The sequence below is a fragment of the Misgurnus anguillicaudatus genome, chromosome 12 (assembly GCF_027580225.2).
Source record: "Misgurnus anguillicaudatus chromosome 12, ASM2758022v2, whole genome shotgun sequence".
Taxonomy (NCBI): domain Eukaryota; kingdom Metazoa; phylum Chordata; class Actinopteri; order Cypriniformes; family Cobitidae; genus Misgurnus; species Misgurnus anguillicaudatus.
This window is the reverse complement of record NC_073348.2, coordinates 37829280-37854685: the sequence shown is the minus strand read 5'-3', so window position 1 is coordinate 37854685 and position 25406 is coordinate 37829280. Positions and strand designations below refer to the sequence as shown.

The following is a 25406-nucleotide window of genomic DNA, read 5'->3' as shown; positions in this document are numbered from 1 at the left end:
GTGATGGGTTGGGTTATTATTGAATGCATTTGTCAGATGCTTTCATCCAAAGTGACATTTTTATCAATAGGCCTATGTGTGTTCTCTGGGAATCAAACACATGACATTTAAGCTGCTATAGGAAGCTGGTATTTGGATCTACAATTACATTAAACAATCTACTTCCATTGCACAAGGCATTTTGGGATATACTACTAATGCATAAAGCATGCATTCTTCAAAAAGCATACTCCTTATTACACCATTCAGTCACATCTGTTGCACTATTTTCAACATATCATGATTTGAGACTATTCTTTAATAAAGCTATGCTAGATTGTGCTCTGTTCCCACACCTTAGTTACCTTCAAATTCAAGCACATTTCAAGGACTTTCCAGGTCCAATAACCTCAAATTGAATGTGGGGACACATTTCAAGGAAGAGTAAGGTTACCTTTTAAGATACATTGTTACAGTTCCCTTTCATGGGGACTCGCGCTGCGTCACTGCGGTGACACTTTGGGGACGCCTCCAGGGTTAAGTGTGTCTGAATGTGTAAATCAAATTCAACCAATGGTGAGGCTTAATGACAAAAACAGGGTGACGCGGGAGTCAACAAGTATATCGCTATCTGAAATAATGCCAAAGACGGCATTACAGAGACGCAGGAAGTATGGCAAGGGAGACGCAGCGTCTCGTTCCCTTCTCAGGGAACAACAGTTACATACATAACCCCAAAACGTTTTCATGTGTCAAACACAACTATGCAAAAAAGCATTTTGGTATCAATCAACATTCGCATACAGAAGATATAGTTTAGCACGTGTGCTTAAAAAGTCTAGAATTTTAATGATATTATCTTACATTACAAAGGGAAAAATATGTATTTTTTTCCCCAGAAAACTTCTTGCATAAAATAGATTAAATCACTTTCAATTACCTGTATTTATTTATTTTTATTTTCAAAAAATTACCTTTCAAGGGTTTCAAGGACCAGTGGGAAACCTGTGAATAGCGCAGTGCTAAAGCATAACATCAGCATCGCAAAAGGTCATAGGTTTGAACCGAGGGAACACACATACTGATAAAAATGTATATTTTGTAATGCACTGTAAATCTTTTTGGATAAAAGCCTCCGCAAAATCCATTCATCTAAATGAGATTGTGCAACAAGAAGGAACATTAAAGGAAAGGTCAAGTTAACGTCTCTTGCAATACCTTTCAGTGTCGCTCTCATCGCTGGACTCCACCTCCTCTAGGGCAGCTTGTAGATCAGCGATACGCCGGATTGACGTTTCCAGATCTGCCTGCAGGGTCTGTCTCACTGCACTAAGCTCCTCCACTTGCATTTCCTGATACAGATAAGATAAAACCATCAGATAACCCTGGATCTCAAGGGACTTATTCATTGTTTTGATCACAAAATGTGGTCAATTAATTATTAACCAACTACTGCTTGTAGCGAGCGTTTAGAAACATATACTACAAACATTACATCCATGCATTTGGTGACCCCACAAATCGGTATGTTTGTTCCCTGGTATTGAACCGTGACCGTGTGTGATGCTAACACAAATCTATACGAATCGAGCTTCAGGAACACTGCTATTGAAGAGAAATGTGATGTTACCTACCAGCAGGCAATAGCTTTTATTGTCTGGGTTAACTATAGACCTGATACTGTCTGGCTATGAGTAACTCACTTCTAGCCAAAATAAACTTGAATTTGGTTACGTGTCGTTTTTGCCAAAACAACTTATTACACGACTCGAATGATTGATTATGATTGAGTTGTTGGGAAATTTGCATGGTTTGTTATTACCAAATAACAAACTAATAACACAGAATGCTGCACATAATTTTGACAGGTACAGTTTAATATTACACAAAAATAAATATAAATATGTATTTTATCAACATAAATGACATATTATATTTAAAAAAAGATTAAACCAAATAGTGTGTCATGACATATGAATGTTTTGTCTTATATTAAAGGGGACATTTCATGAAAATCTGACTTTTTCCATGTTTAACTCTTTCCCCGCCATTGAAGAGATATCTCGTCAATTAAGAGAAAACGCTTCCCCGCCAATGACGAGATTTTCCGTCTTTCCGCAACTTTTTAAACCCGGAAGTATTGCCCTATGGCAAGCTGCTGCATGTCTGTGTCTGTTTTAAAGATCGCTCTGAATGGGATCTATATGAAAAGTCCGTCACAAACATGGAATTATCTCTGCTTTTTGCTCAAAATGTGGTGTTTTTGCAGAAACCTACCCATATTCAAAAGCTGATTACAAAAGAACTACTCAAGGTAGGATGAAACGTATTTTTTGGTTTGAAAGCAGAGGTTCTGTTCTTTCATTTGGTATATTGTATGTTTATATATCTGAAGAAGAACATTTTCTGGAAGGCATTAAACTTTGGTGAAAATCATGAAAAACGCTGGCGCTGGCTGGCAACTTTTTTAAAAAATGCTGGCGGTGAAAGAGTTAAGTGCTATAATTGGGTCTCCAATGCTTTTATCAATCTAGAAAATGTGAAAAAGATCAACCCATTAACTTAGTTTTGGTAAACCATTCTTTGTAAGCATGTGCAAAAAATAGGTTATTGAAATTTGGCTCCCTTTGTGATGTCAGAAGGGGGTATTATTATAATAACACCGCCATTTAATCTGCACTATCCAACCAAGGCACGGCCATTTAGTGCAGATAGAGAGAGAGAAAAAAATAACAATTGACAGCACAATTGAGTTTCAATTTCAACAAACCACCATTATGGTGATCAGTGTTTGCATTATCAACTCATTTGCATTTTAAAGGACACACCCAAAAACGGCACATTTTCACTCACACTGCAAAAAATGTTTTTGAAGAAAAAAATATTTTTGTCTATTTTCAGTAAAAATATTTAAAAATTCTTAAAATTAAGATGTTTTTTCTTGATGAGGAAAACGAGCCAAGAAAATAAGTCTAGTTTTTAGACCAATTTAAGTGATTTTGTGCATAAAAAAAATCTGCCAATGGGGTAAGCAAAAAAATCTTGAACATTTTTCTTAAACACTAAATTCAAGAAAAATTCAAGAAAAATTTGTTTACCCCATTGACAGATTTTTTTTTTTTTTGCTTGTTTTATGCACAAAATCACTTAAATTTGATATTTTTGGTCTAAAAACGTCTTTTCCTTATCAAGAAAAAAGCTTAATTTAAGAATTTTTAGATATTTTTACAAAAAAAAAACAACTAAATAGATTTTTTCTTGAAAATATTTTTTTGCAGTGCACTTACAAAGTGGGAAATTTAACATGTTATAAAAATTATCTATATGGTGTTTTGAGCTAAAACTTCACATACATACTCTGGGGACACCAAAGATTTTTTTTTAATCTTAATGTAATGTAAACAGGTTTTCCTCGCAAAAGGTCTGCATTTGAGCAAATAAAATATTTCAAATCAATATTTAAAGGAACAGTATGTAGGATTGTGGCCAAAACTGGTACTGCAATCACACAACTGGTGGCCAATACACAACATCACAACATAAACATCAGTTGAGGGCTGCAACCAAATATTCTGGCCGGACCACTGTTGTGAGTAATGTAAGTATTTGAAATAAAAATGATTTATAGTGACATATCAGGCCCATTTTATGATTAATTGATATACATTTCTTACATACTGTTCCTTTAACGTTCCTTACCATACTTATAAGGGAAATAGCTATGTAATAAGCGAGATAAGGTACAGGCGCGAAATAAGCCCCTTCAGTGTGATACAAGACTGGCTGTAAATTATCCCTTGCTTGTGAGATGTCTGATAGTCTATCATGTAAGCATGTAAGTCAACAGTGATTACAAGGTGTTTGCTTTCATGTATTGATTTGATTTATTTTTGGGCTATGGTTAGACGTTTATTCAATTTCACTGACAGCCAAAATCTTGCTTTGTTTTAGTCTAGGCGTCTGGCCTGCGTTTGATATATTTAAACGCAAAATTGCATGCTGTGTTTCCAAAATTGCTTGCATCTGTTTTAGAAATGTTTGCACTGTGACATTATTTTCACAGTTTCTGTTCAGTTTTCATTACTGTAATGCCTCTCAAAAGTCTCATTAATACCTACTGTGCTTTTTAACCTTGGGATGAAATAAAATCTGGCCGTGTTTATAACATAAGATTCACTCGTGCCCCAGCATTCTCTTGTTTGGTACATCACAATGCTGCATTATTGATCCCGAGCTCTTGTTTATAAAATAATTTGATAATGAGGGCTGATCACAAGATTCCTCCTCTCTTCCCAGTACATCCCACATTTCCCGGATGCGCCGCCACCGTCTGCCTGTGATTAATTTCCATTGTCTCCTCAAGGTTATTGATACAACAAATCCCATTCGCCTCCTCTCATCTCCATGACAACCACACTTTCACCGTTGCCCCCTCCCCTTCATAACCAATAACCTGGAGAGCCCGAGCGTGTCTTTGTGTGCGCATCAGACGTCAGTGATAGTGTAGCTAAAATTCCTAATATTGAATCCCCGCCGACTCGTGCGCACGGGTCAAATTGCATTACGTGCCGGCAGGAGTTGTAATGACGGAGGCCGCCTCCTTCCTGTTAAATTATGAATATTTACAGATTTTTTCAGAAAAGCTCAGTGTATTCTCCTGGGCAATAACATGCCAGGCTTGTGGGCGGCCGATGAGGGAAAATGCAGCGAGGAGGCTGCAAAAACGTCACTCAAGCAGCCTTTCAATTATAAGATGTATTCGTAATTTACATTTAAAGGTTTAATATGAATGCCTTATTACATTTATTATATACTATATGGGTAAAAAAATTAGGAATTCGTTTCCTTTTTCCGAGCCTTTCATGCAAAATCATGCAAATCTTATTTGTATCCATGCATTTTTATTTTCCTATTGCTTGACTGCTAGAGCATTATGTTGGCAGTTCAAAGGTCATGTGTTCAATTCCCAGGGAATAAAATGTAGTTTTATTGCACTGTAAGTCAAAAGTGTATGCAAAATCCATTATGGAGCTACTGTATATGAGATTTCAATAGTGTATCTCATATTTTTATTTCACTCAGCACATCAATCACATGTCTTTGATGTCAGATTTAAACAACGGGTGTATTTGCAGTCACCAGCTCCATGCGTCTGCGGCCGCTCTCCTGCTCCCTGACACTCAGATCCTCCATTTCCAGTCTCATGTCCGCCAGTCTCTGCTGATAGTATCGTGAATTCTCCCTCTCTCTGCTCTCGGCTTGAGCCGACTGCTCCAGCTCTTCGCCCAGTCGGACCACGCTGTCCCTCAGACGCAGAACCAGGACCTCAAACAACCGAAAGCATGCTTGAAACCACCACGATCATCTCTGAGAGGATGCTCTTCGTGGTTCTGAACTGACCTCAAACCTCTTGACCTGTCCTCTTTGAAACTCCAGTTTGTTCTCCAGGTCACAGATCCGAGCCTCCTGCTTGCTGACGATGCTGCGGGCCACCGTGGACGACTCCAGGAACTGCACGCGCGCAACGCTGGTCTGGAGCTGGAAGATAACATCCGTGACATGACGTGTTAACAAAATACAGCAACTATCTTTTAAAACCGCAACTACGATGCATAACCTTTTAATAAATCACATTTATTACTTTGGGAAAATTCATTCACACGCACAGCTTAAACGTTCGTGTCATCTTTAACTCTTTAGAGATTAGGCATCTGCTAAAAACATCCATATAAAACAAACAGAAACGCTGAGAAACAAAGATGTGATTCAGGAGAATAGGACAGACAGAGAAGATGTGTTTTCATGAGTTTGTAATAAACATTTAATAAATGTTTGAGTTTTCATAAGATAGAGAAGTCATTACGTCTGGGTTTATGTGACAGTATGGAGCTTATAGTTAGAAAATATTTTATTTCAATTTTAAAGTAGTTTTGGTTTTTATATTTTTTTGTTTTCATGTTAGTTTTAATTAATTCATTTAGTACTTTTGTCTTTTATTTTCATTTTTTATCTGTCATTTCTAGCTTTTGTCATTTTACTAGATTTGTATTATTATTTTTTTAATTATATAGCTATTTAACTTACATTTTTCCAGTTTTAGTTATTACTTTCAGTAATGATTTTAGTGCCTCAACTAATTTAATTTATTGCAAATTTGGTCTATTATATATTATTTAATACTTAGTATATAATATTTGTATTTTGTTTAGTTTCTCATAAGTTTCTCTACTAATATTTAGTATTTAATACTTAATTTATAATATTTTGTATTTTGTTTACTTTCTTATATTACTTATATTAATATTTAATATTTAGTATTTAATACTTAGTATAAAATATTTTGTATTTTGTTTACTTTCTATTTTGTTAACTATCTATTTAACTTACATTTTTCCAGTTTTAGTTATTTCTTTCTGTAATAATTTTAGTGCCTCAACTAATTTCAGTTTATTGCTAAGGCAACATTTGTAATATTTTGTCTATTATTTAGTATTAAATACTTTGTATATAATATTTTGTATTTTGTTTACTTTCTTAAAATAAGTTTCTCTATTAATATTTAGTATTTAATACTTAGTATAAAATATTTTGTATTTTGTTTACTTTCTTAATATAAGTTTCTCTACTAATATTTAAAATGTAATACTTCGTATATAATATTTAGTATTTTGTTTACCTTCCTAATATAAGTTTCTATACTAATATTTAATACTTAGTTTATAATATTTTATATTTTGTTTACTTTCTTATATTACTTATATTAGTATTTAATACTTAGTATAAAATATTTTGTATTTTGTTTACTTTCTATTTTGTTAACTAGCTATTTAACTTACATTTTTCCAGTTTTAGTTATTTCTTTCTGTAATAATTTTAGTGCCTCAACTAATTTCAGTTTATTGCTAAGGCAACATTTGTAATAGTTGTTATATTTTGTCTATTATTTAGTATTTAATACTTTTATTGATAATATTTTGTATTTTGTTTACTTTAAGTTAAGTTTCTCTACTAATATTTAGTATTTAATACTTAGTTTATAGTATTTTGTTTACCTTCCTAATATAAGTTTTTCTACTAATATTAAGTATTTAGTACACAGTATAAACGGTTTCAGAAGCAACAACACAAATAAATGGCTTATGTGGACTAAACGCAACTTCCGGTAGACTACCACACAGAATCAATAACAACAGAGTCCTCCTTATACAGTTTATTTCTGATAACAAAGGAAATAAATGATAAGTAAATTACCTTTGATCGTATATCACATCTAATGCGTATTTACTATTACATTGAGCTTTCAACTATTAACGCGTATCAACTAATATACTAATGTTTACAATGATAGCAACCGGTCTTAAATTCTTGCCTGACTGCCAAACCCCTCCGCACAGTTGTGATCCATGCTTGTCGTCTCCCCTCGTCTTTAGCAAACCAAAACATTTTATTTTCGAAAAGGTTTTTGTTTTAGAGATCAGTTTAGCCACTAGCCAGACCGTTATATAAATACAGATTGGAAGTTCACTTCGTTTCAGAAGAGTAGCCAGGACAACGCGCGTGCATCCAATAAAATCTTCTATATAATATCTTGTATTTTGTTTATCTTCTCACAAGTTTCTCAACTAATATTTAGTATTTAATACTAAAAAAAAAAAAAAAAAAAATATATATATATATATATATATATATATATATATATATATATATATATATATATATATATATTTTTTTTTATATATTCTGATATATTTGGTTCAAAACAAGATTTCTTATAAGGCAAAAGCTTTACACCCAGTGCTGTTTCTCTCCTCACCTGCTCTTGTAAAGTCTGTCTCTGTTTCTTCAGCTCCTCAAGCTCAGCCTGAAGTTCTCTGATCTGAGAGATATCACTGGAAGACTGATATAAACATCAGAGATTTTAGTTAGGTTCAAAAAACACAAATAACCTCCTGCTGATGAAGATAAGTCACACAGAGACCTGAGCGATGAGGGCTTTGTGCTTCTGCATGAGCTCATTCAGGTCCTCCTGGTCTTCCTCGAGTCTCTTCATCAGATCTGTTCTCTCGTACCTCAGCTGAGCCAGCTGCTCATCCACCTGGAGAAACAGAGATGAACTGAGATGATCAGAGAGTTTTCATATATGCACTTTTATAGTCTTTTGGTCTCTGGTTATCACCAGGCTCTTCTGTTTGCAGATGTTCTCCAACTCCATCTGAGCGTTATCGAGCTCTGCTGAAAGAGTCTTCTGTATGCTTTCAGCCTCCAATCGTCTGGCTTCACTGTCCTCCAACTGAAACACACGTACACATGAAATGACATACAGTAAACAAGTTAAATCTGGTTAACGAGTAAAGCATAAGGACAACTGTACAGTAAGTAGATTAGCTTGGACGTCTTAAGTTTTGTAGAATTTTCATGAAATTTTATGGATGATGTTTAGTGAACTGTACTAAAAGCAGAAAAAACTTTTTTTATTTTTGTAGTTTAATATGCATATTATTATAAAAATTGGGCAACAAAATTTCAAGTGTCTAGTTTCAAAAAACACCAGAGTTAACAGACCACAAGGTTTGAGGGCTGCAGACATTTTAATGTGGCTACGTTGTTTTTGGAAAATGCTAAAAACTAAGGATGTAGGTTAAGGGGTTAAAAAAGTAACCATACTGGTTTTGTATGGAAACTTAACATTTGCATGGAATTGCCCATATGGCTCTTTATATTATCCCATAACTTTGGAAATAAAGTTTGTGCTTTATTGTAGGGCTATAATTTACTTCAGTTCAATATTCCAGCATTAAATGTGTAAGAGTAATAAAGCTGAGGTCTATAAATGAGTGATGGTCTGCAGTTGTAATGATGGGTTGGCAGTATCACCTGGCAGTGCAGTCTCTCCAGCTGCTCCTTAGCACCGGGGTCATGACTCTGACCGGGCTGTTCAACGGTGGACAGCAGCAACTGCGCATCACTGAGCAGAGCGTGTGTTCGCTTCAGGTCTCGCCTCAACCTTTTCTCCACATCAAAGTCTCTGTGGCCCACCTGGGACCAGAGAGAGCGAGATATATTATATGTTATAACTTTGAATCAGAATAGCAGAACTTTTCTTCAGTCAAATAATAAGTGTTAAACTTTTTTGGAAGTAAATGTTTGAAAATGCACTTGAACTTAAATAAAACATATTCCTCTTTTCTCTCATCTGCTTGTATTTTACTGAAATAACCCTATATCAGGTCAAAACTACTACTCATTTTTCACCCATAAAAACAGGCTCAGGTCACCCATACAGTACACAGATAAACATGGTTTTATTAGGGTAAAAGTGTAGTAACCATGAATTTATAACAGTACAAATTTAGTAACCATGTTTTTTTGGGTAAAAAGTGTAGTAACCATGGTTTTATTACGGTAAAAGTGTAGTAACCATGGTTTTATTACAGTAAAAGTTTAGTAACCATGGTTTTATTACGGTAAAAGTGTAGTAACCATGGTTTTATTACAGTAAAAGTTTAGTAACCCATGGTTTTATTACGGTAAAAGTGTAGTAACCATGGTTTTATTACAGTAAAAGTTTAGTAACCATGGTTTTATTATGGTAAAAGTGTAGTAACCATGGTTTTATTACTGTAAAAGTGTAGTAACCATGGTTTTATTACGGTAAAATTGTAGTAACCATGGTTTTATTACGGTAAAAGTGTAGTAACCATGGTTTTATTACGGTAAAAGTGTAGTAACCATGGTTTTATTACGGTAAAAGTGTAGTAACCATGGTTTTATCAAGGTAAAAGTGTAGTAACCATGATTTTATTACGGTAAAAGTGTAGTAACCATGGTTTTATTACGGTAAAAGTGTAGTAACCATGGTTTTATCAAGGTAAAAGTGTAGTAACCATGATTTTATCACGGTAAAAGTCTAGTAACCATGGTTTTATTACGGTAAAAGTGTAGTAACCATGGTTTTATTACGGTAAAAGTGTAGTAACCATGGTTTTATTACGGTAAAAGTTTAGTAACCATGGTTTTATTACTGTAAAAGTTTAGTAACCATGGTTTTATTACAGTAAAAGTTTAGTAACCATGGTTTTATTACGGTAAAAGTGTAGTAACCATGGTTTTATTACAGTAAAAGTTTAGTAACCCATGGTTTTATTACGGTAAAAGTGTAGTAACCATGGTTTTATTACAGTAAAAGTTTAGTAACCATGGTTTTATTATGGTAAAAGTGTAGTAACCATGGTTTTATTACTGTAAAAGTTTAGTAACCATGGTTTTATTACAGTAAAAGTTTAGTAACCATGGTTTTATTATGGTAAAAGTGTAGTAACCATGGTTTTATTACGGTAAAAGTGTAGTAACCATGGTTTTTATTACGGTAAAAGTGTAGTAACCATGGTTTTATTACGGTAAAAGTGAAGTAACCATGGTTTTATTACGGTAAAAGTGTAGTAACCATGGTTTTATTACGGTAAAAGTGTAGTAACCATGGTTTTATTACGGTAAAAGTGTAGTAACCATGGTTTTATTACGGTAAAAGTGTAGTAACCATGGTTTTATTACGGTAAAAGTGTAGTAACCATGGTTTTATCAAGGTAAAAGTGTAGTAACCATGATTTTATTACGGTAAAAGTGTAGTAACCATGGTTTTATCAAGGTAAAAGTGTAGTAACCATGATTTTATTACGGTAAAAGTGTAGTAACCATGGTTTTATTACGGTAAAAGTGTAGTAACCATGGTTTTATTACGGTAAAAGTGTAGTAACCATGGTTTTATCAAGGTAAAAGTGTAGTAACCATGATTTTATCACGGTAAAAGTCTAGTAACCATGGTTTTATTACGGTAAAAGTGTAGTAACCATGGTTTTATTACGGTAAAAGTGTAGTAACCATGGTTTTATTACGGTAAAAGTTTAGTAACCATGGTTTTATTACTGTAAAAGTGTAGTAACCATGGTTTTATTACGGTAAAAGTGTAGTAACCATGGTTTTATTACGGTAAAAGTGTAGTAACCATGGTTTTATTACGGTAAAAGTGTAGTAACCATGGTTTTATTACGGTAAAAGTGTAGTAACCATGGTTTTTATTACGGTAAAAGTGTAGTAACCATGGTTTTATTACGGTAAAAGTGTAGTAACCATGGTTAAAAGTGTAGTAACCATGGTTTTATTACGGTAAAGTGTAGTAACCATGGTTTTATTACGGTAAAAGTGTAGTAACCATGGTTTTATTACAGTAAAAGTTTAGTAACCATGGTTTTATTACGGTAAAAGTGTAGTAACCATGGTTTTATTACATTAAAAGTGTAGCAACCCATGGTTTTATTACGGTAAAAGTGTAGTAACCATGGTTTTATTACAGTAAAAGTTTAGTAACCATGGTTTTATTATGGTAAAAGTGTAGTAACCATGGTTTTATTACTGTAAAAGTGTAGTAACCATGGTTTTATTACGGTAAAATTGTAGTAACCATGGTTTTATTACGGTAAAAGTGTAGTAACCATGGTTTTATTACGGTAAAAGTGTAGTAACCATGGTTTTATTACGGTAAAAGTGTAGTAACCATGGTTTTATCAAGGTAAAAGTGTAGTAACCATGATTTTATTACGGTAAAAGTGTAGTAACCATGGTTTTATCACGGTAAAAGTGTAGTAACCATGGTTTTATCAAGGTAAAAGTGTAGTAACCATGATTTTATCACGGTAAAAGTCTAGTAACCATGGTTTTATTACGGTAAAAGTGTAGTAACCATGGTTTTATTACGGTAAAAGTGTAGTAACCATGGTTTTATTACGGTAAAAGTTTAGTAACCATGGTTTTATTACTGTAAAAGTTTAGTAACCATGGTTTTATTACAGTAAAAGTTTAGTAACCATGGTTTTATTACGGTAAAAGTGTAGTAACCATGGTTTTATTACAGTAAAAGTTTAGTAACCCATGGTTTTATTACGGTAAAAGTGTAGTAACCATGGTTTTATTACAGTAAAAGTTTAGTAACCATGGTTTTATTATGGTAAAAGTGTAGTAACCATGGTTTTATTACATTAAAAGTGTAGCAACCATGGTTTTATTACTGTAAAAGTGTAGTAACCATGGTTTTATTACGGTAAAAGTGTAGTAACCATGGTTTTATCAAGGTAAAAGTGTAGTAACCATGAATTTATTACGGTAAAAGTGTAGTAACCATGGTTTTATCAAGGTAAAAGTGTAGTAACCATGATTTTATTACGGTAAAAGTGTAGTAACCATGGTTTTATTACGGTAAAAGTGTAGTAACCATGGTTTTATTACGGTAAAAGTGTAGTAACCATGGTTTTATCAAGGTAAAAGTGTAGTAACCATGATTTTATCACGGTAAAAGTCTAGTAACCATGGTTTTATTACGGTAAAAGTGTAGTAACCATGGTTTTATTACGGTAAAAGTGTAGTAACCATGGTTTTATTACGGTAAAAGTTTAGTAACCATGGTTTTATTACTGTAAAAGTGTAGTAACCATGGTTTTATTACGGTAAAAGTGTAGTAACCATGGTTTTATTACGGTAAAAGTGTAGTAACCATGGTTTTATTACGGTAAAAGTGTAGTAACCATGGTTTTATTACGGTAAAAGTGTAGTAACCATGGTTTTTATTACGGTAAAAGTGTAGTAACCATGGTTTTATTACGGTAAAAGTGAAGTAACCATGGTTAAAAGTGTAGTAACCATGGTTTTATTACGGTAAAGTGTAGTAACCATGGTTTTATTACGGTAAAAGTGTAGTAACCATGGTTTTATTACGGTAAAAGTGTAGTAACCATGGTTTTATTACGGTAAAAGTGTAGTAACCATGGTTTTATTACGGTAAAAGTGTAGTAACCATGGTTTTATTACGGTAAAAGTGTAGTAACCATGGTTTTATTACGGTAAAAGTGAAGTAACCATGGTTAAAAGTGTAGTAACCATGGTTTTATTACGGTAAAGTGTAGTAACCATGGTTTTATTACGGTAAAAGTGTAGTAACCATGGTTTTATTACGGTAAAAGTGTAGTAACCATGGTTTTATTACGGTAAAAGTGTAGTAACCATGGTTTTATTACGGTAAAAGTGTAGTAACCATGGTTTTATTACGGTAAAAGTGTAGTAACCATGGTTTTATTACGGTAAAAGTGTAGTAACCATGGTTTTATTACGGTAAAAGTGTAGTAACCATGGTTTTATTACGGTAAAAGTGTAGTAACCATGGTTTTATTACGGTAAAAGTGTAGTAACCATGGTTTTATTACGGTAAAAGTGTAGTAACCATGGTTTTATTACGGTAAAAGTGTAGTAACCATGGTTTTATTACGGTAAAAGTGTAGTAACCATGGTTTTATTAGGGTAAAAGTGTAGTAACCATGAATTTATAACAGTAAAAATTTAGTAAAAATTTTTTTTTGGGGTAAAAGTGTAGTAACCATGGTTTTAAAACAGTAAAAATTTAGTAACCATTGTTTTATTATGGTAAAAGTGTAGTAACCATGGCTTTATTAGAGTAAAATGATAGTAATCGTGCATTTATTATGGTAAAAATTTAGTAACCATGTTTTTTAAGAGTAAAAGTGTAGTAACCATGGTTTTATTATGGTAAAAGTGTAGTAACCATGAATTTATAACAGTAAAAATTTAGTAAAATTTTTTTTGGGGGTAAAAGTGTAGTAACCATTGTTTTATTATGGTAAAAGTGTAGTAACCATGGTTTTATTACAGTAAAAGTGTAGTAACCATGGTTTTATTACGGTAAAAGTGTAGTAACCATGAATTTATAACAGTAAAAATTTAGTAAAATTTTTTTTGGGGGTAAAAGTGTAGTAACCATTGTTTTATTATGGTAAAAGTGTAGTCACCATGGTTTTATTACAGTAAAAGTTTAGTAACCATGGTTTTATTATGGTAAAAGTGTAGTAACCATGGTTTTATTACAGTAAAAGTTTAGTAACCATGGTTTTATTACAGTAAAAGTTTAGTAACCATGGTTTTATTAGGGTAAAAGTGTAGTAACCATGAATTTATAACAGTAAAAATTTAGTAAAATTTTTTTTGGGGGTAAAAGTGTAGTAACCATTGTTTTATTATGGTAAAAGTGTAGTAACCATGGTTTTATTACGGTAAAAGTGTAGTAACCATGGTTTTATTACGGTAAAAGTGTAGTACCATGGTTTTATTACGGTAAAAGTGTAGTAACCATGGTTTTATTACGGTAAAAGTGTAGTAACCATGGTTTTATTACGGTAAAAGTGTAGTAACCATGGTTTTATTACGGTAAAAGTGTAGTAACCATGGTTTTATTACGGTAAAAGTGTAGTAACCATGGTTTTATTACGGTAAAAGTGTAGTAACCATGGTTTTATTACGGTAAAAGTGTAGTAACCATGGTTTTATTACGGTAAAAGTGTAGTAACCATGGTTTTATTAGGGTAAAAGTGTAGTAACCATGAATTTATAACAGTAAAAATTTAGTAAAATTTTTTTTTGGGGGGTAAAAGTGTAGTAACCATGGTTTTAAAACAGTAAAAATTTAGTAACCATTGTTTTATTATGGTAAAAGTGTAGTAACCATGGTTTTATTAGAGTAAAATGATAGTAATCGTGCATTTATTATGGTAAAAATTTAGTAACCTTTTTTTTTAAGAGTAAAAGTGTAGTAACCATGGTTTTATTATGGTAAAAGTTTAGTAACCATGGTTTTATTACAGTAAAAGTTTAGTAACCATGGTTTTATTATGGTAAAAGTGTAGTAACCATGGTTTTATTACAGTAAAAGTTTAGTAACCATGGTTTTATTACAGTAAAAGTTTAGTAACCATGGTTTTATTACAGTAAAAGTTTAGTAACCATGGTTTTATTACAGTAAAAGTTTAGTAACCATGGTTTTATTACAGTAAAAGTGTAGTAACCATGGTTTTATTAGGGTAAAAGTGTAGTAACCATGAATTTATAACAGTAAAAATTTAGTAAAATTTTTTTGGGGGGTAAAAGTGTAGTAACCATTGTTTTATTATGGTAAAAGTGTAGTAACCATGGTTTTATTAGAGTAAAATGATAGTAATCGTGCATTTATTATGGTAAAAATTTAGTAACCATTTTTTTAAGAGTAAAAGTGTAGTAACCATGGTTTTATTACTTTAAAAGTGTAGTAACCATGGTTTTATTACTTTAAAAGTGTAGTAACCATGGTTTTATTACTGTAAAAGTGTAGTAACCATGGTTTATTACAGTAAAAGTGTACAAATACCTTAGTTGAACTATGGTTACTGTGGTAAAACCATGGCTACTATAAATAACATGTTAATTTATGTTTGTTTACATCTTGTAACATGTTCATATAGTATAAACTTTATATTTCTTTTTAAATGTTTTTTTAAATGTTTAAAAATATTTGACCAATAAACACCAAGTTGCGTCATGAATAGTTCATGTTGTGTTGTTGTACCCTACCCTAAAGCTAATTTAGACCCCGAAGGCAGTCCTGGTACTAAATACGTCCCCAGTTCCTGTGGTCTGAACATGCCAAAAAGTGGGAAGTCCCGCAAATAGATCAGGGACTATGAAAAGGTTTCTGCTGTGTGAAAGGCCCTTTGTTTTACTACAAGAACTACAGTAAGACAACGGGATATATTGGGTTTCTATGGTTCATTTGTGTCAACCATGGTTGGACTACTGTATAGTGCCATGTATTTTGGTTATACTTGTAGTAAAACCATGGTTAATTTTAGTAAAGGAAAAAGCATAAAGGGTCACTTTAAGCAGCATCAGATTCATTGTATCTATATCTGTAGCGATCACTCATCCAGAACATATTCACATTAGTGTTCACGATGGCCCGCAGACACCATGTGTAATGGTAGCAAAAATTCACAGAGGCTATGAAACTCATTTGGTGTCGTGTAGCTACTATACTAAAAGTTACAATATACAAAGTAATATAACCCACCTAACAGGAAAGATTTGTGGAACATTGGCTAACATCATGTTAAGGAGGTGAAAATGTAAGGATGAAATATATTGCATAATGACATGAATGTAACATCCTTGACAAGATGGTAATGTAGTACTTGTGTGCAAAGAGACTTAAGCTATGTTTACATTAATGCGTTTATGCTTTAAAACGCGTTACTTTTGCTACGTTTACGCCTTTCATCTACACTACACCACCGTTTCCGACCCTCATAAACGGATTCGTTCGCAAACGCTGAAGACCCTGTTTTAGTCTGAGAACTCAGACGTTGCTCTGAGTGTAAATGAACGTAGATGGAGTCTTATGTAAACGAACAGCTGATGTTAACGTGACAGCGCATCATTTTCAAAGTAAAAATTATTTTATTCATGTAAATATTGGTTTGCAACGGAGAATTTGCCAAAAATAGTAAACATCTACCAACCAGCTATTATAAACGCTATATCGGATTGTTTTAACATGTATCCTTTTAGATAATGTCTGTTTTATATTAATGTTTGAGTATTGTTGGGTTTAATGTGTTTATGTTTTGTTTAAATTTAGTTAGCTTACGAAAGATAGACTGTAATTTTAAATGCCATATAGGCGTTGCAAAGGCCAATATGAAGGGAGAATTGTAATGGGTCAGACATTATTTTCCAGTTTAATGTAAGTTTTGTTTGCTTCTTTAAAATGAATTTCGTTTCAGTTAATTTGTCTCTTAATTTTAATCGATGTTTTGTTGATAAGTTTTGTGAATACAAATTAATAAAAACAATAAACTCAACGTCATTAATATAATGCTCGTTTAGGCGCTTGGCTTTTAGCTATTTGTGTGTTGCTAGCGGAGGACGTGCACGGACCTCGCACACTTTTAAAAATTAATGCAATAAGCATTTCTGGTAGGCTAAAGCAATACTTCACTTCTTACTATGTTTGATTGAAGTTTGCATTTGCGTAAATTTATTTTTGCTTCAAGTTCGCTACTGTTTACTGTTCACTTGAATGCTTTCTTTTTAAATCATAAAGACCTTTCTGTTTAGTTATAAAATTAAAATTAACCTATTAATCATATTCATATGTTGTAGGGGGAGCTAGAACAGTATAAGTGTTTATGTTTTGTTTAAATTTAGTTAGCTTACGAAAGATAGACTGTAATTTTAAATGCCATATAGGCGTTGCAAAGGCCAATATAAAGGGAGAATTGTAATGGGTCAGACATTATTTTCCAGTTTAATGTAAGTTTTGTTTGCTACTTTAAAAATTTCGTTTCAGTTAATTTGTCTCTTAATTTAAATCGATGTTTTGTTGATAAGTTTTGTGAATATAAATTAATAAAAACAATAAACTCAACGTCATTATTATAATGCTCGTTTAGGCGCTTGGCTTTTAGCTATTTGTGCGTTGCTAGCGGAGGACGTGCACGGACCTCGCACACTTTTAAAAATTAATGCAATAAGCATTTCTGGTAGTCTAAAGCAATACTTCACTTCTTACTTTGTTTGATTGAAGTTTGCATTTGCTGAAATTAATTTTTGCTACAAGTTCGCTACTGTTTAGTACTGTTCACTTGAATGCTTTCTTTTTAAATAATAAAGACCTTTTAATCAAAATTAACCTATTAATCATATTAATATGTTGTAGGGGGGAAATAGAACAGTATAAGACTTTCCCAAACACATTTTTATAGGTTCAAAAATAGTGTCTGTTATAGTTGCCAGCAAAGGACCCATGTATGAATTTTTGTCAATATCGCACACCCCCTAGGCTGCGTAAACGTGCAAAGGTAAGCTATTATTAGAGTAATAAGTTATTTTACACTTTTATGCGCATGCCCAGTTACGTGATTGGTCATGTTTCATGCGTTTATGGTGGTGTATAGTGTGGATGAAGATTCTTTTTAAAATGCCAGTATAAACGAGGATCGTTTTCATTTTAAAATGCCGTTTTAAAACGCAAATGCTCTAATGTAAACATGGCCTTAGACCACTACCAGCTTTGTTGTTTTAGCAAAGTTTTACCCTCCATATTTATTTATCGCTCTCTTTATTAAAATACAAACAGAAAATATGTAAAAAAAAACTTTAATACAAAATGGCTTCTTCAGGCAAAAGTCAGTATTTATTGTGATCTCTCTTTGCACTAAACACATCTTGAACCCTTTTGAGGAAACTGACGTCCTGAAGTCATTAGATTTAAATTAGAAATTAGGATTTCATTTCATTTAGGTTTAAGTGAGCCTGCAGGTTCCTGCTATTGCTCAAGCTCACATTAAATACTCAACACTTTAACTTTTCATTTTATTCTGATTTTGAATACTACACACAAATTCCTTGTATTTTCTTAATAAAATACTGAGATATAATTATCTCATGGCCATTATATCATTGCAATACCATTGCATTTTGCACAGTACTGTTTTTAATAGTATCACCAAGAAGTGTTTTTTTTTTTGGTAATTGCAAATGAAGACCACACATTGTTCTAAACACTACAGTAAAATATCATCTTGAAAAAGCATTTGATACCATGTTTATATAACCTAGATGAGCCGGCAGCATTTTATTTTTATGTCACGACTAGGACCTATTATGTTTTATGTGGTGTGTAATGTTGCTGCTTAAGCACAAAAGGTTTGCAAGTACAAAGCTCAAAAGTCCGCTCTTAAGAAAAGAGATATTGTCAAAGTTGTGATAATATCAAGAGATATTCTCTATAATAGAAAAAACCTTTCAAGAACTACAACAAGTCAAACAGCACAATGTCCCTAATTTAAATAATTCCCAGACAGGGCCTAGAGTTCACAAAAAGCGAGCGAGGACTTTATTATCTGCCATGATAGCCCCATTTGATGACATTTTGGAATGTTGTTGTTTTGTTGTCGTTTCGAAGACAAACGATGTGCAAATTCATCAAGTTTATGTATGCATTTTGTGAATGCTGTAGCATCTATCTACATATGAAGAGTTTCGTTGCAAAACGAGATAACCACCGTTTTTTTAATTGTTCAGAAATCTCGTTTTTTGGTTGTGCATTCCAATTAATTTCAATTCAACTGCAGTTCGTTTGTTTTGATTTAAACCTTCATAACTTAAAAAAGTAGCACCATAAAACAAAATAATAACATAATAATAAACATGTTATGACAAAATGTAAAAAAATGGATTCATATAGTTTTGCATCGAAACTCTTCATATATATCTATGGTCCGAGGTTTTTGAAAAGAGGCGGGGACTAATTAGCATATTCATTGATCCACATATACTAAGTGATGCAAGGGTGTAGAGCTACATTCAAGCCTTTTTAAAGCATGAAGAAATTACTGTCACAAAAAAAAACTTTTACAAATGATATTATGTAAAATAATATGTTTTGATATTATGTTAAGATGAGTTTTAAGTAATACAATTATCTACCACAGGTGGACTTTACATTTTTTAAATAAAAATTTACATTTTTTATTTATTATATATTTATAAACAAAACCATGCAAGGAGTGATACTAGGGTGTAACAATCATGTGTCCTGGTTACATTCAAAATATCCCAAAAACTGACTTTATTTCATCTTAGCTAACCTTAAAGTGTAGTATTTGTAAGCATTTCATCTGCGAAGATTAATCTTTCTAATAATTTTTTGTTATAAAGCAAATACAAAATACTCAAGACAAACAAACAAACATATGAAGAGTTTGGTTCCAAAACGCAATAAACGCCATTTTTGAAAAAAATGAGTTACTGCCAAAATCAGTATTATATCAGGTCAGTAGTTAAAAGTAAATTCTTAATTTTACGCAAAATCCATTATCCGCCGTGTTATTCTGTCATCTTTTCTCCCTTTTTTCCCAAAATGCGACAAACGCCACTCCCACTTTTTTACAGAACGCAATAAATCCATTTCTGATATTACAGCCCACCGTTCACGCAATGTAAACAAACAATGGCGGACGCGCGTAGTACACGGAGTCCTAGTTTTCCTCATCTACTTTGTACTACGTGATCAACAAACAAAACAAAATAATACTTTAATTGCAATGATAAACCTGTGATGGTTTTCTGTGATGGGAAAGAAACGTAAGCCATCAGCATCTAATAATTTCCCTGAGAGGCACTCGGGAGACGGGTGCTTGTTCTCCCGACAGCATCAACCTTCTCATGCTAACACATTGACCCCAGAGGATCTTATGAAAAACTGTACATAATTTTACTCAAAGTCAACGAAAATCGAGCAGGACCAAAAACATTTTACAGTCGATCGCTGTGAAAGACGTTAAGCGAAGACGTCAAGTAACCGCAATGACAGGGTTCTTAATATGACAAAGTAAGTGTTTTGATTAATGACATTAATGTTTATATTTTTAATTAGTGTGTACAACTAGTCAACTAAATGAATATAACATGGCAAAGATGAATGCACATTTATATAGGCTATTGATTCAATAGATTTATAGCATTTTGAATAAAAACTTGTCATGGATTTATTGCATTTTGTGGAAAAAATAATCCGTTTTTATAATAAATCTTTGAAAATCAACTTATGGATTTGAATTTTTTATGTTTTTATAACCTAAAGATGCTGTGTGAAAGTTTGTAACAGAAAATAGTTGTTTTCATCTTGTCACTTTCTTGGTATAGAAAATACGTTTTTACCAAAATTTGTCAAAATGGATTTATTGCGTTTTGGAACCAAACTCTTCATATATACTGACAACCAAAATAGATTAATTAATACATTTATAAAAGTGGTAAAAGTATTAATTATAATAATAATAACAATATAAAAATGAATTATTATTATTATTATTATAAAAAAAGAGTATTAATATGAATAATATTGCTATGAATAATAATAATAAAAAAATTACTATTATTTATTTTATTAATAATTACATCAGGATTAGGGTGGAGTAAAAGGATGATGGGGAATGATGGACAGAGTTGGTTGTGGTAACTACTAAAACAGGGGTCTCCAACCTTTTTGTGAGCAGGGGCTACCAAAATAATAAAACAAACTGGAGGGCTACCTTTTTATATAGTCTACTCAAAACATTTTATTTTACTTGTTAATTTTATTTTATTTGTTGATATGCACACATAAAAGAAGCCAAGCTAATATAAAAATATGTAATAAATAAATATTAATTAAACGTGCTTTGGCGGGCAACTCACAAACTCTGTTTGAGGCCTGTACTAAAATATTTACAATGATAATAATAATGCTAATAAAAATAATTGTAATAATAAAAAATGAATTAAATAATTAATATTTTTTTAAATAATATAAATAAATAATAAATAATTTTATTATTATTATTCTAAAACCCCACAGTGTTTTATGCTAAGGGTAGGATTACGGTTAAGTTAAATGTTAAATCAATAGAAGTCAATGGCTATATATATATGTGTGTGTGTGTGTTACCTGTTCACACAGTGTGGCTATCAGACCCTCCAAATCATGTTTCTCATGAACCACCATCTGTTTCTCTTCATATTCCTGATCTAGTTGCATCTCCAGCTGTCGCAGCTACACAGACACACAAACACACAGCAGACATCAGAGGACGCGTCTGAGACGAGATGGTTTATGGCAGTCATTCTGTGTTCCTCACCCTTCTCTGTGAGGACTTCTGCACGTCCTCAAGTTCCTCGTCTTTGTCCTCCAGCTCCTTCTGATGGATCTGCTTCATCCTCTCCATCTCCATCTCAAAACGCAGATGAACCTGAGGAGAACAAATTTACTTAGATCACTGTCCTTGACATCCAGCCTTATGTGTCAATGTGTTTAGAGTCAATGATCACGATGGTTTTAATTGACACGTATGCTTCTTTGTTTCAATAAATGGTTCATGTGAACTATAATGCTGATGTGAATACTGAATTATTATATTAATTTTTTTATAATACTGTATGGAGTCTGAACTCAGATTTTGGGGATGAATGAATGATGAATCCACCTGCTCGTGTTGTTTGAGTTTAGCACTCATTTGTGTGATCTCCTCGGCTCGCTCTGTGTCTCTGCTCTCCAGTTCACGCAGATGTTTCTTCAGCTCTGGGACGGAGTCGCTGGTGAGGTGGAGCGGCACACTTAAGTCACGAATCTGAGCACACAACTCCTCTTTCTGCTGCTGTAGATGTGTGACCTCCATCTGACTCTCCTGCACACATACAAACACACAAGTACACAATATTTCTCAGGCCAAAATATCTTTATATAAATGCTAAATACATTTTGTAGATAGTAAAGCTTAATTAAATATATATTTTGAATATGAAGATATATTTAGTTTCAACCTTCATATATTAACATTTCAAAATGTATTTCAGGGGCAACAAATACATTTCTAATTTTACATTCCTTATTGCAGAAAACTTATTTTTCCTGGCCAAAATATAAAAGTATATATAAAATATAATATTATATAAAGTTTATTTTTGAAGTTGAAAATATATTTAATTATACAACAGTTCTTTCTGGTTCTCGAATCTGATTGGCTAAGAGCCATACGATATTGTGCTGATAACAGCACTGTAGCCGCTTCACCTTTAGTATTATTCCGCCACCTAGTGAATGGAGGTCCTAAGCAGGCTCATCTCTGAATGGAAAAACACAGACGCGCTGTGTGAATCACTCTCCGTGTGTGTGTCTCATTAGTTTACTAGCTCATAAATCAGTCTGTGAATCCCCAATCTGAAGTTATTAGTCAAAGATCGGCGCTCTTGGATGTTACGTTACAGTTAATGGGAGAAATGTCTTGTCACATCGTGTGGACGATTAACACTTGGAAAGAGGAATATAAACACTCATTTTTTTTCTGGAGCTATATCTTTTATCAGAACGCGAAAACACCGTGGAACTGCAGGTAAGCACCGCAGCTTTTAATTGTGGACATGGATCATTTATTTAATCGTGACGTGACTATTAAAACATGTTATGAGATATCGCCACTGGTATATTTATAAGCAGCATGCAAAAACATATCTCTGACACTTATAAAAAACAGTTTTATATAGTACTGACAAGAACAAAGTTTAATAATAATAATCGAGTGCTCGTATCGCGTTAAGAATAAATGAGAAAGCAATAGTAACGTTTCACAAGTATAGTTTTATTAACTTTTACCTCGCGCCAAAACAATAACAACACAAAAGACACTAAATATGAATTAAAAAACAAGTAATAGTTTGATCATGACACCAAATACTGCTGATTTGATCTCATTTTGACGATCATAAACAAACAAGGCCAACATGAGAGCCGGGGTATCTCTGTCAGAAATGTAGCCCAGAGAGGGCGGTGGTCAGCAGGGCGAGTGAACACTGATGTCCGCTCATGCTTTGGTTCTCATTCGTACCGAATCTCACTAAGCAAACGTTCAAACAGGCGCTATCTTTACTAATCGACTGCAGATTTAAATATAATACATATACATTCTCGACTGAACTAATCTTAAAACTACACTTTGTGACCAAGAAACGGTAATATAAAGAAACGGCTTTTCCGTCCATTGAGTTGTTATGAGCTTCAAAGCAGCCGAAAGTTTTACCTGTCATTCTGGCCGCCCTCAAATCCGTGGCGGAAGAAGTAGTTCTCAAACAAAGAGGCTTTTAAAATAACTCCGTTGTTGTTTTCTAGTTTTCGTTTTTCAAACGTGTGCCGTCGAACTGTTGTATAAAAGCAATATCGCTCTCGGAGTCGTGTGATATAGCTCTATATCATCACGGCTGTGATTGCCTCCGGCACTCGGCCTGCGGCCTCGTGCCTCTGGCCTAATCACAGCCGTGATGATATAGAGCTATATCGCACTCCTACTCGAGCGATATTGCTTAATTTTAACCTTTTCAAACCTGTTAGGTTTACAGGTTTGTAACAAACAAAGTTTTTCTTCCAGTGCGAGTGAATATAAATGTTGTTAAATAGATTTATATTTCAAATATATTTCAAAATATACAAAAAAGGCCAAAAAACATATTGGTGAAAAATACATTTTTGTAAACATATTTCAAAATATATTTTTAGTAAATAACCCTAAACAGACAACAATAACACATAGGACATCTTAATGGGCATTTACAAACACACAATCACACATGCACGCACAGACACAGACACACAGGACATTTTAATGGGCATTTACAGTACAAACACATAATCGAACACACAATCATACACAATCAAACACACAATCATACACACAATCACACACACACACACAATCAAACACACAATCAAACACACACACACACACACACACACACACACACACACACACACACACACACACACACACACACACAAAAAAACACACAATCACACACACACACACACACACACACACACACACACACACACACACACACACACACACACACACACACACTATTTATAATTACACAATCTCACACACACAATCATACACAATCAAACACAAAATCACACACACAGTCAAACACAAAAGCACACAAACAATCAAACACAAAATCACACAGACAATCAAACACACACACACAATCAAACACACACAACCAAACACACAATCACACACACACAATCACACACACAATCACACAACATTTTAATGTACATTTATAATTACACAATCAAACACACAATCAAACACACAAGCACGCAAACAATCAAACACACAATCACACACACACAACCGAACACAATCACACGCACACAATTACACAACATTTTATTGGGCATTTACAAACACACAATCAAACACACAATCAAACTCATACACAATCACACAACATCTTAATGGGAATTTACAAACACACAATCAAATACACAATCAAACACACACAATCACACAACATTTGAATGGGCATTTACAAACACACAATCACACACACACTCAAACACACAATCACACAACATTTTAATGACATTTATAATTACACAATCACACACACAATCACACAACATTTTAATGGACATTTATAATTACACAATCACACACACAATCAAACACACAATCACACACAATCACACACACAATCACACACACAATCAAACACACAATCAAACACACAAACAATCAAACACACAATCAAACACACACAAAATCAAACACACAATCACACACACAATCAAACACACAATCAAACACACAATCAAACACACAATCAAACACACACACACACAAACACACACACACACACAATCACACACACAAAATCACACAACATTTTAATGGACATTTATAATTACACAAACACCTACACAATCACACACACAACCATACACAATCAAACACACAATCAAACACACAATTAAACACACAACACACACACACACACACACACACACACACACACACACACACAATCAAACACACAATCACACACACAATCACACACACAATCAAACACACACAACATCAAACACACAATCAAACACACACAAAATCAAACACACAACACACACACAATCAAACACACAATCACACATACAATCACACACACAATCAAACACACACAAA

General features: G+C 33.2%; 1 protein-coding gene across 3 annotated transcripts in view; it reads right to left on the bottom strand.

The window, feature by feature from the left end:
• Nucleotides 1–25406, bottom strand: part of LOC129446517 (unconventional myosin-XVIIIb) — a 65802-nt gene that overhangs the window by 6740 nt on the left and 33656 nt on the right. For all 3 annotated transcript variants that reach the window (XM_073874535.1, XM_073874533.1, XM_073874534.1), the window contains exons 31-40: nt 21873–22073; nt 21528–21638; nt 21338–21442; nt 8854–9015; nt 8156–8269; nt 7958–8074; nt 7793–7876; nt 5380–5517; nt 5119–5304; nt 1198–1331 (exon numbers count right to left, since the gene is read on the bottom strand). In XM_073874535.1, coding sequence (XP_073730636.1) covers nt 1198–1331; nt 5119–5304; nt 5380–5517; nt 7793–7876; nt 7958–8074; nt 8156–8269; nt 8854–9015; nt 21338–21442; nt 21528–21638; nt 21873–22073 — 1352 coding nt within the window. The remainder of the gene's footprint in view (nt 1–1197; nt 1332–5118; nt 5305–5379; nt 5518–7792; nt 7877–7957; nt 8075–8155; nt 8270–8853; nt 9016–21337; nt 21443–21527; nt 21639–21872; nt 22074–25406) is intronic.